At 37.0% G+C, this 14644-nt stretch overlaps 1 protein-coding gene across 1 annotated transcript in view; it reads left to right on the top strand.

Moving 5' to 3' along the window:
- Positions 1-443: 443 nt before the first annotated feature.
- LOC149004419 (Transducin/WD40 repeat-like superfamily protein) overlaps positions 444-14644 on the top strand; it is a 32972-nt gene continuing 18771 nt past the window's right edge. Inside the window, exons 1-4 of the mRNA XM_089168013.1 lie at positions 444-533; positions 628-727; positions 4022-4393; positions 7783-7947. Of these exons, the coding sequence (XP_089024139.1) occupies positions 4126-4393; positions 7783-7947 (433 nt within the window). The 5' untranslated portion in view covers positions 444-533; positions 628-727; positions 4022-4125. The remainder of the gene's footprint in view (positions 534-627; positions 728-4021; positions 4394-7782; positions 7948-14644) is intronic.

Genomic DNA, 14644 nt, shown 5'->3' with positions numbered 1-14644 from the left:
CTTGTATTTGATATGTGTTCATGCCCATTTAGATGAATCTACTTAAGAAAATAACTATCCGATTATCATTCGAATACGATTGAATCCATTCGAAAACCGATAGAATATTATTCGAATCCGTCAGAATATAATAGGATGCGGATATGGTATTACCACTATCTGATCCAAAACTGAATCCGGTTCGTTTACACCCCTACCCAAAAGCCACAAAGAAAAGGTAACAACTTTTTTTTTCCTACAAAATTTTGTTTTTTTGGGTAAAAGAAAATGTCGCATTGGAGAAACAAAGTTGTGGCCCAAAACAGGATGAGCCCATTCTTGCTTTGGCCCATGATTAAATGGGCCCATTCTCGTTATGGCCCAAAACCGAATGAGCCCATCCGTTCTCTTGTTGAAATCTTCTGAAGAAGCCTTGGCTGAACAATTTCTCGCTTCCCTTTAGAGTTCTGAATGAATGGAGAACCTCTTTGACGAGTTGTCATTCGTGCTTGAAATCTGAAGAAAGAACACTTGCGGAAGTAGTGAAGGAATAGGTATGTGATTTCATCTCTGTCGCGATTAATTTCTTTTTTAAATTAATTTTTAATTTGAAAGTTTAGGCTTGTACAAAAATTTGGATTTTTTCAGGTTGCTGCAAATTGCCGTTCGCATTGAGATACTTGCATTGGTGCATTTTTTTTCTTCATGAATAGCTTCCTGTTAACTTTCAGAACTGCTGTTGATGGAGGTATTGCGAACGAGACTATTTTGGCTCCTCTTATCTTCCTTACAATTTTTTATCTTTCCTATGATATTTTACTTCTCCCCATGATGTATGTTTGTGTTTTTCTAGTTATCGTTTTCCATTGATCCAATATTTGTATAATTCCCAGCATTTGTGTACGAAAGTCATTTTAGGGTGAACTTGATGGTCGGTTTTATTGGGTTAAATTTTCTTTTCCCTTTCTATCTTATTGGTTTTGTTTTGTATTGGAGGATCTATGCATTGTTTCTTTTGGTTGGGAAGGGGTTGGGCCGGGGGGAGAGAATTGTCTCTCTCTCTCTCTCTCTCTCTCTCTCTCTCTCTCTCTCTTGTTGAACTATGTTAGAGCTAAAAGATTGTGAAGCAGATCAATCATAAAGTTATTCAGCTTTCTGGGATGTTGAAGACTGTGGTTTAAAGTATATAAACGACTAAAGATATGGTACATTGCTGAGTCTACTCTAGTCTTGAAGCAGAGCTTAAGTGTTTGTTTACTAAGTTCATGAGAAATACGGTTTCAGGTTGTGTTTATACTTCTTTGGCATACATGATTGATAGAGTAGACTGTTTTGGTGTGATAAATGATGGTGGATGGGGATGGTGGCCAGGGTAGTCGTTTACATTTTCCTACTTTCACTCTTTGTCTCCACTGTTCTTTGAACTTACAGCTTACCTCACTGCATAAGCCTATGTATTTTGGATGGTCAGTGTGCTGTGATCACAGCCCCTGAGTTCGTTGTGCTGTCAAGTCATGGTAATGTGAAGGCTGTCCTTCTCATTTGTTACACAAGTCATCATGTTGTCAAAGGTTCTCGTCTTTGCCTCTGGAACTATCTATAGAGAGCAGAGGGGCACACAGACAATTGAGTCCAAAAAAGATTGAAACAATTAGTCTCAAACTCAAGGCCCTTGCCATAGGGCATCGTCATATGGGTTGATGTGTAATTGAACCCATTGATGAGCTGCTTGTATGCTCTCAAAGATACCACTACTACCTGTACTAATACTAGCAAGGGTAAGCACAGATTGGATCTACAAGAAGTTAAAAAAGTCTAAAATTATTAAAACTAGAATGAAAAACTTGTTGTTCAGAAAGATGATGTAGTGAGTTGTCACCACTAAAAATGTAAACGAATTTGGAGAAAATCTATAGGAGACCAGTGCTAGGGTTCTGAATCCGCTTGTAATCAATATTTATGTTTCTTTTAACTACCAAATGCAAACACAATTTTCTTAGTGACCAGAGTAGGCATGATTGGACCAAATAGGTTCGGGCGCAAGCAACTTACACTATTCTCTTTGTATCACACGGCACAAACAACTTATATGATACTATTATATAAAACTGGGCAATTCTTGCATTCACATCATATAATTCAATACAGGTTATAACACATGCTATTGAATCATCATGGCTAACAATTTTCAGAGCAACAATCTTGGACCATTGGAAGAATTCATTTACTAGATGTAATCACATGTATTGAGTAACTTCCATTCATGTAATCATAAAATTGAGTTTTGATGCTTAATATGCAAGAACAATAAATAGATGAAAAAGTCACCAACAAAATTGTATTTAATCACAAGGTAGCAAGAGTTGCATCAATATCTCAACACTAGCTTCATCTTTCCCTAGACAAGAATTTTAACCACTCATATTTGCAAGCAAATAGAAACTACAAAAGAGAATTTGAGACATGGTAAAAACAATTAGGAAGAAGGGAGGGAAGTTGCTCAGTTAGTGCCCGTGAAGATGGGGTAGTCGAGACAACCACAACAATCCTTCCATCAGTTTTTCTCCTCCTCTTCCCCTTCACTTTTTTCTTCTCCTAGCTGTGGCTGTCACCTCTTATCTCAGCTGCACACTGTACATTAGGGTTATCCCTAAATGTATTACTTGATCAGGCTCAGGTAAGCCATATTGTCCCTTACTGTGGATTTGATCCCTGCTTACCCTTAGAGGTAGTTGTGGTATTTTGAGAGCACAACGACAGCTTATCAGAGACTGTAAATCATTAAATATTTGTCATAGGTTGGATGCTTTTTTTTTTATGGATAGAGCACTTATAATTTGATAATCAAAGATGTAATTCATATGCGCATTCAGTACCTTATATTTTTTCCCACGTTGGACTAGTTGCACTAATATATATATTTTTTTATTTTATCAAACTAGTTGACAAGTAGCCATTATTATTGTTGCAACAATACTTAAAAAAGAATGCACAATGTACCTTACAGTATTGAAATTGGGTTATAGAAAAAGACTAGAAGTTTCTATGAAAATGTGCCTTCCATATGCTATTCGGTTTCTTATTTTTATTAGTTTCATTTTCAAATTTTTGCATTTACTTACCAAATGCATTTCTACTCTCTCTGCAGTTTGACTTTCTTGAACAGAATCACAAACCATTACTTCTCTCTTAGAATCACTCCTGCAGAATAGGAATGTTACCAGATGTGATCTAGCATCTATGGAGAACTAAAAAGGAAAGTGAATCAGATCCATTAACATTTAGAAACATAGAAATGTGTTTCAAAATGGAAAGGATGAAGAACATGTAACAGCACATAAATCAATTAGTGCCAAATGGAAACTGAATTTGATAGAAGGAATAGTTTGCTAAACCAGCGCTATAGCTTGATTTAAAACTTGAATGAAGAAGAAGAGAACAGAAAGAAGGATCTGTTAGGCGTGAAACTTAAATGAAGAAGAAGAAAACAGAAAGAAGGAGATGTCAAGCCTATCATGTAACTGTAGAGAAAGAACCCCATCACTTCCAGCCTTGCTATCCCACCAACTTTCTGCCTACTGCCTCCCACAGTAGAGCTGTTCTGAAATCCCATACAACCACTCTCTGCTTCTCACAGGACTCACAAGCTCAAGATTAAATTGTTTTCTCTTATAGTTGGGGTAGTGGAAATAAGAAAAATAGGAAATCCCATGTGTCGTAGGACGAAGTGCGTAGTGCTTACAACTTAAGTTTTCCACAAGAGAGGAACTCTTCTAGAACTTAATAAGAAAAGGGATAACCCTTATAGGAAAAAAATTTCCATCATTAAACACAAAATACCTGGCTTCATGGCCCATACAAATCATTGGACACTCAAAAATTAACAGGCTATTCCATTCTTGGTGACCTGTTTTGCTGATGGCCTTCTTTCTCTTTTTAGCTTCAGCATAATATAATACTTGGGGCCTTTGTATTAGATCTGATGCATATATTTTTTTTGTCCAATTTGATTTGGATTGATTTTTCTTTCTCATATGTATAGGAAAAGCACATGCATTCTGCTAATTTTTGGTATAGAAGGCAAGCCATCACGTGAGGATACTGTGTTAAAATACAGCTATTTCAGAAGTCTTATGACTCACAGCCATGGATGTTCTCCGCAATACCTACTTAACTGCTTCGGATGATGAAAATGATGATAAGAAAGTCATATTGCCTCCATCTAAGCGCTTGAAACCCGAAAATCAAACAGCAGGGATTCGTTTGTCGTCTAACTTCCATCCAAATTGTCCTTCGAAACTTCCAAATGCAGCTTCGGTACCTGGGAGATACATTTCAAAGAGAGAACGAGCATTATCTGCAGTTTCTATGGTTTCTGATTCAAGCACTTCCTCCATTGTCATCACATCGCCTGGTTTTTGTTTTTCCTTCATGTCCTTCTTTATATTACTTACAATTGCTGCCACTTGCTCATGTTCTCCTTTAAGTCCTTGAATTTTATTGGGACTATTCTGGAGTGTCTGTATAATTTCTGAGTGTAGAAAACAAGTATGAGCCACAGTTTAATGATTTTGCTCAGAATGAGAGGAGCATTTATTATAATGTGATTTTTAAGCATTTTCTGAACTTCCTTTGGTGTGAATTTTTATCTAACAGTTTGGGTCTAGAAATTTTAAAAGGAATCTGACAAAAAAGACTAACCGATGTAATGCCCATTCACAAGAAAGGTTGCCATTGATGTTTGAGGTTGTTCCTGAATTTGGAAATGCTCCTTGGTATGTTCACCATACTCGCGAGGCTTTTCTTCTCTCAATTCTTGATTTTGGGTTAACCAATGGACACAAATTATGTATTTACACCTTACGAGTGGGGAAATTAGAAGCCTTCCTGATAACCTTTCTTATGGAGATATTTTATTATTGTTGTAATCTTCAACTGGTTGCTTAATAAAATTAACTCTTAACCTTGATAAGACCAAGGGTGCAATTTTGTTTTTTTAGCTTTTTCCCAGTGAATAAGAAGTGAACATTATTCGCCAATTGATATTAGTTGTCAATCACCCTTCTAGTTGTGTTTTCAACATGCCTTTTGTTGAGTTAGGTTGAGCTTATAAATGTGACTTGTGCTTGTTACTTGTTTTTACATTGTGTAATTATTCAGAACAGTTTCTTGGGTGAGTTATAGCTGTAATGACTGAACAACGTACTTTGATGTTTTTTTTTTTTTGGGAGGGGGGGGGGGGCTTTTGGGTTCAGAAGTAAGATGCATTATGATTGTGATATTTAAGGAGGCATGTGCATGTATGACTCTTCTATACATGCATTCTTGTCAGTATTGCATTTTCATTATTGTTTTATATGCATTCTTGTCAGCATTGCATTTTCATTAATGCTTTAGTAGTTTACTTCTATGCATCACTTTCTCTTCACGGCCCAAACTGAGACACAACTGCAAAGAAAGGGGATCTGAAGACTTCTTTGTCTACTCCTTTTGCTCATCTCCCTCTGTTATTTCTTAAGGTTCCATGGGGTTACATGTATGTCAATTACACATTGCTTTTGTCCTTTAGCTAGCGCTGGTACGATATACTTTCTATTTTCCTTCTAGCTCATGTAAATAGCATATTTCTTTCTATTTTTACGCATGTAGTCTGTTTAGGAAAGTATGTTGGCTAAACTGGAGTTATCTTTTTATTGAACGCGCATTTTGATTGAATGAATAAACTAGGGTCTCATTATTTGGCCTAGATTCTCCTGACTGAGCAGGTCTGGAAGCCTTTAGTGCTGCTTGGTTTTTATGTTTGGCCAGGTTGAGCCCATGTCTATATCTAGTATTTGTCACTTGGTATATAAAATCACCTTGTAATATGGAATCTGAATAACAGTATGTGGAACAAAATGACAAGCGGTACCATTGCTTATGCTCAACTTTAGAGTCCCAGTTGGATGTGAAGTGTTGGGTACAATGGTGGATAGCTTAGTGACAGGTAAGAAATTGCCTTGGGAGGGGAATGGAGGGTCTTCACTACCATTTCTTGTTGTTTTATTTTGGGGAACCGATTAGCTAAGTAAGTGCTGTGGTGATCTATTTACCTGGCTGCCCCATGTGTCTAAGAAATTGACTAATCAATAAATTGTTTCCATAAGAAAGCTGGAATTGCAAAGTGCCTTGTTAAGCAGACAGAATGCCCCTAATCTTCTAACTGCTAAAGTTCTGGCATTTCTTTATTATTGAGAACTGATATTATTAGCATTCTCAAAAGGGAGGAAAAGGGTTTATACATTTTAAAAACCCAAGCATACATGTATGCCCTTTTCATCCATCAACTTACAAATATTTAATCATTTAACCCATGTTTTCTTCTTCTTAATTTGATTTGCTATACTTAAACTATGTGCAGCCTTCAATTGGGTTGTATACATGCTGGGTCTTTAGTCTTACTTTATCCTTCCTAGTTTTGCCACACATCCATTTCAACATCCTCATTTTGGCTACACTGAGTTTATCCATCTGATGCTTTTAACTTCTCAGCATTCTGCACCATATGTCATAGTCAGTCTTATCACTTATGACTGTCCTATAAAATATACCTACACATTGCGTAATTTTTTTCAATCTGAAACTGCATACCTTGTTGTTCTTTCAGTTTAAACTGCATACCTTGTTGTTCTTTCAGTTTATGCTGTTTTCAGTTGAGATTTTTTTTACTATTCAATATGTAGTTAGCTATGATTACTTTAACATACTATTTTGGACAGATTGGTACAAGAAACCCAGTTGGATTCTAATTTGCCTTGGATCCTCATCTGGGTTATTTATGTTTTAGGAGTCACAATCTCAGTACTGCCTGGATTCCTTACATCCAACCCTACTTGTACTACAATACCTTGTTTTACTGTGATTTGTACTTAACCTAGCATTCTTTTGAGACACTTATTTTATGGCTCAGATTCCCCATCTTTGTGCAAGTTGGATTCTTTCTCACATTCACTCTCACCACACGTGGTTGTAATTCAAGTTTTTACAAGGACACTTCATGTGGGTTCATTACGTATGCAGCCTTACCCCTCTTTTCACAAAGATGCTGTTTTCATACTCGAATCCGTACCACTTGGTCCCAATGGAACAACCTTACCGTTGCACTTAGGTTATGTGAGAACTCTCTCATATACTGAACAAGAATAGCACAATTAAAACAGCTAGGTCGTTTCTTGTAAAGAAATCCAGGTACCTACCCAATACATGATTGTGACCTATTAAGTGATCTCTATTCTAGTCCCAGTCTACCAGGTCAGCATGGTTGACATGAGCCCTCTACAGCCTACTGGGTACTCAGGTGCAACGATAATTGTTTACTGTTCATGCTGAAGCTCTCCATGCTTGCCAAGTTGGAATACTTGATATAAATTTTGGTTTTGTAGTATAAAACTAAAGTAAGTTGATGACATGTTGAGGGTCTGGTTTGCTTGCATTTTTATTTTTAACTGTCATATAGAAATATGTAATTGTTTGTAACATCTTCAAAATTATACTGATTGTGTTTAAGGGAAGTTTAGTTGTAGAAACTTAATTTTAAATCACTTGACAAGCTTATCCCCATAAAAGTTTGTGGGTAGGGAGTATTTAAATCTATTCTCATCCTTTAACCCCCTTAATTGGATGGATTTTCTACATGAACATTTATTTATTTGGTTTGAATAATCTGGGTTACAATTATATCCTGATTGATTTCCATCCTTGATTGCTGAATAGGTTGCTTCTTTTCTGGCCTAAGAATATATATTTCCCCCCCTTGTTTTTCAGCTGTTGGAAGTATTTCCGAATCAGATGTACCATGTGAAATTTTGTCTTCATTGAGGCATCAAGCAAAGGGACGTGCTCAGCTTGGCCAAATTCCTCGAAGGCTGTCAAAAGTTCTACGCAGCCATACCAGTGCTGTGAGTTCTGTACAATGGTCTCCAAATCATTGTAAGTTCCCTCTTAGAAACTGTAAAATACGCTGTTTGCTTTTTCTGCCATTTTCCATTTTCAAAATTATTTTCCATTAACCAACTATTTTATGAAATTTTGGATGATTTTGGTGTTTCTGTTTTTTGATTGTTATATTGTTACAGGTGGGTTTTTTTTTTTTTTGGATGAATGAAATAATCATTAACCAAAAGGGGAAAGAAAATGTACAACGGGGGAAAGGGCGGAGGGGGAAACAATTTAATAGGCAAGAGGGAAGAGCCTAAACCCCAGGAGACAACAATAGTCCTATTCCTTCGGGTGTCCACAATAGGGGGTGAGAGATGGACTAAAGCCTTAGAAATATCAAAGCAGATGGCTCTCCAAATCATGTCCACCGGTCTAGATTTGGAAGTCCATCTTCTCATATTCCGCTCCCACCATAGGTGAGTGCATTGAACACCAACTTGCCTAGCTTATTACAATTAGTATTGCCTGCAAAATGACTAAAGAACCAGGCCCAATCACGGGAGAAACTGAAGGAGCGCCTAGAGCAAGGCCAAATGGTTATAATGGCTTTCATCCACAAGGAGCGAGAGAAGGGGCAAAGGAAGAATTGGTGGTCAACATCCTTGGGGTTGTTCTAGTAGAGGATACAATTAGGGCTGACATTTCGGTGTCTGTGTATAAGGAAGGATTGGGTGGGGATTCAATGGTTGAAGGCTCTTTAGGAGGTGAATGTATGGCAGGGATGCTGTTTCTAAACCAAACCAGGGGATGCCCTGGTAGAAGATCTTGCTCTCGAGTGTGATCTCGCCTCCTAAAAAAACCGAGTATCTCAACCATCTCAGTGAGATCTCGGTCGAGATATACAATTTTTTGGCGTCAACTTGGTGGATTTTAGGGTCCCAGATGGGTTGAAACTTGGTATTTAGACTATTTAAGGCATTTTGAACACATTGGTGGCCTTGGATTTGTCAGAAAACAACCCTATGTATGATTTCTAAGTCTACCCATAGTGCGAAACCGAAATGTTGTAGGATTAGAGAATGTAAGGTTATACAACATGTAATATAGAACCTTTTAGGCTTATAAATGAAAAGCAAGTGTATCAAATGCATCAAACAACCTTAATGTTATCAAAATTCCATCCATATGAGTATCACAATCTCAATTTTCAAGAATATAATAATTAAATTATACAACCATTAGAAGTTCTATATAAGTCATTAAATTATAAGTTTATAAGACAAGTCGAGAATGATTGATCTTCCTTCGATGTTGTAGATGTGCTAAGAGTAATTGCAAGTGAAAATTCAGCCGAAATCCACAAAGAAATGCAAAAATTGAGAGTTCCAACGAGATCCAGGGTGAGATATGGCGAGATCTCGAGCGAGATCCCAACTCTCTGCTCTCGACCTCCATCTTGTCTTGCCTATCTCAAAAAACGAGATATCTCGTGAGATCTCATAGATCTCGCGAGATCTCCCACCATGGGGGATGCCAAGTTATTGGAGGAGGAGATCTATACACCAATTGTTCAATTATTGTACTTTTACTACTGTATATGCACTAATGCAAGAAGTTGAAGAAACAATTGAATAAGTTCTCACTTCTCCATTAATTGTCCCCTGCATGACGGGATTTGGCGCAAGCTTCTCCACCACATCTTGCACCGCATTCATCAACCTTACATTAAGCCCCATATCATTATTGTAATGGTACTTTGGGTTGAGGTTGTAAGCTTGTATTGTGGAAATAAAAAATTTGGTTAGTGATTTGGTTGTTTACTTGTTTATAAATTATAATTTATAACTTATAACAAATTAACAATGTAAATTAAAGTATACAACAACAACTTAAAGACTTAAAAATGACTCATTAGCCAAGTGCAAAGGATGCATCAAGTGCATTTCCCATTTATCGTCGATGATCCTCTCGTAGGATTTGAAGGAGCCAGGGCAGCAGCTCTAACCAACTCTTTCATTTGCTGGAAGTAGGGATGTCAATGGTGCGGTTTCGGGCTCAAAATCACCCAACCCAAACACGGTAGCAAAATAACGGTTTCAGGCCAGTTTCTGTTTGGTGCTGTTTGGGTTCGGGCTAACTAACGGTTTTGGCTAATGGTCTATACTAGGGTTGACTAATGGTTTGGGCTAATAATTTATGATTTGCAAGAAAAAAAAAAGAACAAAAAGAAATAATTGAACATCCTGCAACAAGAGCCAAAATTCTATGGAAAACAAAATTGCTATTGATCAATTCTCATTAAAAACATGAAAAGTCATTCTACATTATAGAAATTTCACCCACCTTATATAAATCAAGAACTTGGATAGTAAATAGTGACATAGAAATTGCAAGCTCATTCCTCAGGCTCCACCGGATAGTCCTGAAACAAATCTTCAAACTAAAAACCCTTTTGATGTAGAATTGAAGACATATTTACGAAAGAAGAAGCCCATTGGGTCAGGCCTATCAAAGGCCTAAAGTTGTCACCTGAATCAGCCCATGGTTTTCATGGGCTAGGGCTGTTTTAGTGGGTTAAAGTTAGCCCACATATGTTGAACCTCATAGTCTAGACCTAAGCTTAAGTCTAGTTTTTGGAAAGTCAATAAAAGGGACTTTGGTTTGAAAATAAGAGAACTCATTGTTAAAGGAGTTCTCCTTTGTCAAGAGTTAGGTGGTAGTTGAGTTATTAATAGGTAGGTGGTGTTAGCTAGTGGTTGGATGTTGCCATTAATGTTTATGTCTCTTTAGAATGCTATATAAAGAAACTTATGTAAGTGGTGAAGAGACAACTTATGAATTGAAATCAAATTGCTTGCTAGCATTCCTCCTCTTTGGAGAACCCTTGTGTTTGATCAAGGTAGGTTGGTGTTCGATCCAATCGATCCACCTTGCGGTGTGAAGCCTGGGTGTTACATGTTACATTGTTATTGTCACTTTCTTCATTATAGTTCTGTCCCTATTTGAAGATCTATTCAGCCGGTTATAATACCATTCTAGTTTCAACCCTCTTTCCCATCTAAACTCTGTTTCACTTTAAGTCCATCAAATTTGCAATTGTCTCCCTGTGAAAAGGTCCTATTTGGGTACTGTTTTGATCAATCAAATTCGGTATCTACATTACCTTTTAAATTCCAACTTGCGCTATGATTGATTGTCTTGAAATTGGGTTATTGTATTGTGAGAATGTTGATTTTTCCCCCTTCTATGAAATCCATCTCTTTTTTTGGGTTAATATTTAACTTGATATGCAAAGAAATACCTCTAGATTGGATAAATATTTACTTAATTTAAACAAACTTGGTACATTCAATTGGGCATTCATGCTTAATCCTTTCAATTGTCCTTTACAAGTAGAAGACTATTTGATCTTTGAATTGATGTTCAATTTTTCAATAGTCTATACCAACTACCTAGTGGTAATATAATGATTCAAAACAATATTTAATGTAAAACTATAAAACGGGTTGCAAAACAGTTTATAACGGGTTGCAGTTTGGGTTCGGGTTGGTGCGGGCTTTGCCACCCTCAGCCCAAACACAGCCCATTAAGGTTCGGTCTGGGCTAGTTCGGGCTATAACGGGCCGGTGAGGTTCGGTTTTAACGGTTCGGGCTACAAATTGACACCCCTAGCTGGAGGCAACATATATGTGGGGCATTGTGGGCTTCTTCTCTGAATCCACCATCCTTAAAACAAGCATAATAGGCTCTAAACGCCCACTGTCCTATTTAGTTGCCTCCAAAAGGAATCATCAGCAATGGTTTGTTGGACTACTACTGCATCAGGATGGCTAGATCCACGCCAATTAAACCACTCCTCACTTGCAAACATGTGTTGTAGACCCACCACTTTCTTCTAGAAGCTTTTCAGAGCTACATAGTTGGTGGTGAATCTAGTCGATCCAGGTTTGACTAGATCACCCTTACAGTAGTTCCTCAGCTTCTTTAGCACATAACCATGGTTATAAATAAAATTACTGACCCTTCTAGCCCTTTCAACACAACACTAATTGACTTTCTCTTCCCCAAGTCCTTCAACATAAGATCAATCGAGTGTGCTGCACATGGTGTCCAAAAGAGGTGGATCCTGCTGCTCTTCTTCTTCATTAACATTTTACCAACTTTTTGAATTTAACACCGTTATCTATGACAATTTGGACAACATTGCTTGGCATTACCTCGAGGACCACCTGCCTAAGAAGCTTGTAAAGGTAGTCATCATCTTTGGTTTTATCTGAGGCATCCACTGACTTAAGGAAGGATGTCTTTCCATTGCAGCTCAGCATGAAATTAATGATGGACTGTCTAGTAGGACCAGTCCATCCATCATCCATCACAGTGACACCTTATGTTGTCCATCTTTCCTTCAATGAACCAATGTATTCCTCCACCTCCTGCTTATATTTATTCGTTACTTCCCAAGCTGTTGGGCCTTTAACTTCAACACCTGCCCTAGCAACTGCCTTGATCATCCCCTGATAGTATGGTGTTTTGGCTGCAATGTTGTTGGAGAGCATGAATTTGTTGATCGCCAACCTAGCTTCCTTCTCCCTACTGCCATTCTCTACCTCCAAAAAAACATATATGGAATGCTTCTTTGATAGGTGTCTTGATGCTTGAAGAGGGAGGGGTCTTGGTAAAATGTGGCATCTTAATGTGTAGTCTTCCTCCTTTCAGTCCTCTCACTTCCATGAAAACTATGTCTAGCTGGCATGGATGTCCCTGACCCCGAACCACCTGTTCCTCTTATCTGTTCATTTTGCCTCACATTCTCAAAATGTAAGGATTGTCTATTAGCTTCCATTTCAGTCTTCATCTGTCTCCACTCGGCCTGTGACTCAATACCCATAACCCACCTCCTCTCCTCATCGTCATCTGACTCCTCATCAACATCAACAATAGGTCTATGCAGTACTGTATCCTTAAATTCCCTTTGCTTTTGTGCATTTTCCTCCTTTTTTGTCTCCCTCCTTTTAAAGTTGCTGTAATTGCTTTTTGCACTTCATAAGGAACCTTGGGACACTTGTCAACATCTTTGTAGCCACCAGCCAAATGTTGTTTTAATCTAGTTGAACCACCAGAATTCAAAGTCTTGAGGCAATAGCTGTAATGGGATTTTTTCTTGTCGGCAGTCAGTGGATCCCCATGTTGCCAAGCAATGTCCTAAGTCTCATTGTCAGTGCCATTTTCCCACTAGTTGTCATTTAAGATACAAGTCTACAACACTTAAATAAATGCATGAATGTTCCCTAATAGTCATTAAAATAATTTTTAGATAAATAAAAACATGTAAAAACAATTTATAAAATAACAAAACACACACTTTGTTCTAAGATAACATATATACAATGCTCAAACAGACATATTTGTATTTTTAAAATAAATTACATAATATGAGCATCATTTAAAAAATAAAAAATAAGATAATTTTTGATAAAATATTAATTTTCATAATTATTTTATTTAATTATTTAAATAAAAAAATAAAAATAAATACAGCATGCATGATAATCAAAATATGAATACATGGGGTTGTAGCCCTCTAAATATAGTTCGACAAAAGTGATAATCACATTCATATCATAAGTATTTTTTTATATATTTTTTAATTTTAATCTTTTAGATAATATATTTTTTAAATACAAAGATTCAAAAAATAAATTAATAGCAGAAAATTAAATTTGTTTCCATGAAAGTGTAAATCAGAGTTAGTAGATCAACATATATTTATACTAGATTCACACACCCATTGTAGAACATTCTATTTGAAAAAATTCAAATTTGGGGGAAAATCTTGCATTGTTAAAGATCTTGTTGAAATAGTTTTGAATGATGATAATTTGATGTTGTAGATGTGTTAAAGATGTTTAGAAGTTGAATCCCTAAAGCGGAGGTTGGACCAGAGTTGGCGAGATCTCACGAGATGGCGAGATCTCCCGACTCGACCCTCATCTCGTCTCGTTCTCTCCAAATAGAGAAACATATGTCATCGTTTTGTTGGCTCCAGAAGTTGATGTTTGAGCCCTAGTTGGCTGGTTGCCTCGAATAATTGTGGATGCCCCCATTGCCCTATCAACATCGCTCCACCTAAGGTCTTCATTGGGATGCACCAGATCATTGCCACCTTGGTTAACCATCCACTCACTACTCATTTAGCACAAGCGGATTATAATTCTATTCTCCGCGCTGAAGCCTAACCCTCTTTTCAAGGCGTCGACTGTATTGAATATAGACAAGGTTATTATTGAATATAGACAAGGTTATTAGTGTTGGTGTTCCAACCTATTCCTCCTCTTGGTGTGAATTTGAATTTGTAAGCATCAACATAGTAATTTGTAAGTAGTATGTCATTTCTAGGACTTAGTATGAGGATTAAAGAAGGTATTTAGTATGAACTACTTACAAATACAACCATGTTCTAATTGCGCTCATGATCAGAAGATGAGTAGCATATAAGCTCAAGAGAGGAACCTCCCTTAAATAAAATAAAATTAAAAAATAAAATAAAAAAAAAAAATAAAAAAAACCGATGTAATATAATTCATTGATTGTTACTTATGTGGACTCAAGATTGTCCTTTTGCCTAATTGCCATATTTGACATAAAAGAAAGTCTGCTTTCTCTACAAGCTTTGGCTTGGCTATAGATCTTGTCGTGTATGGCTACATCAAGAACTAGCTTTTAAATGACTTTAGTGAAAGCCATCTGT

Source organism: Hakea prostrata, chromosome 9 (assembly GCF_041222555.1).
Source record: "Hakea prostrata isolate BN-2017 chromosome 9, UWA_Hpros_2, whole genome shotgun sequence".
Taxonomy (NCBI): Eukaryota; Viridiplantae; Streptophyta; class Magnoliopsida; order Proteales; family Proteaceae; genus Hakea; species Hakea prostrata.
The sequence above is the reverse complement of the archived record's forward strand: the minus strand, read 5'-3'. Positions and strand labels throughout refer to the sequence as shown.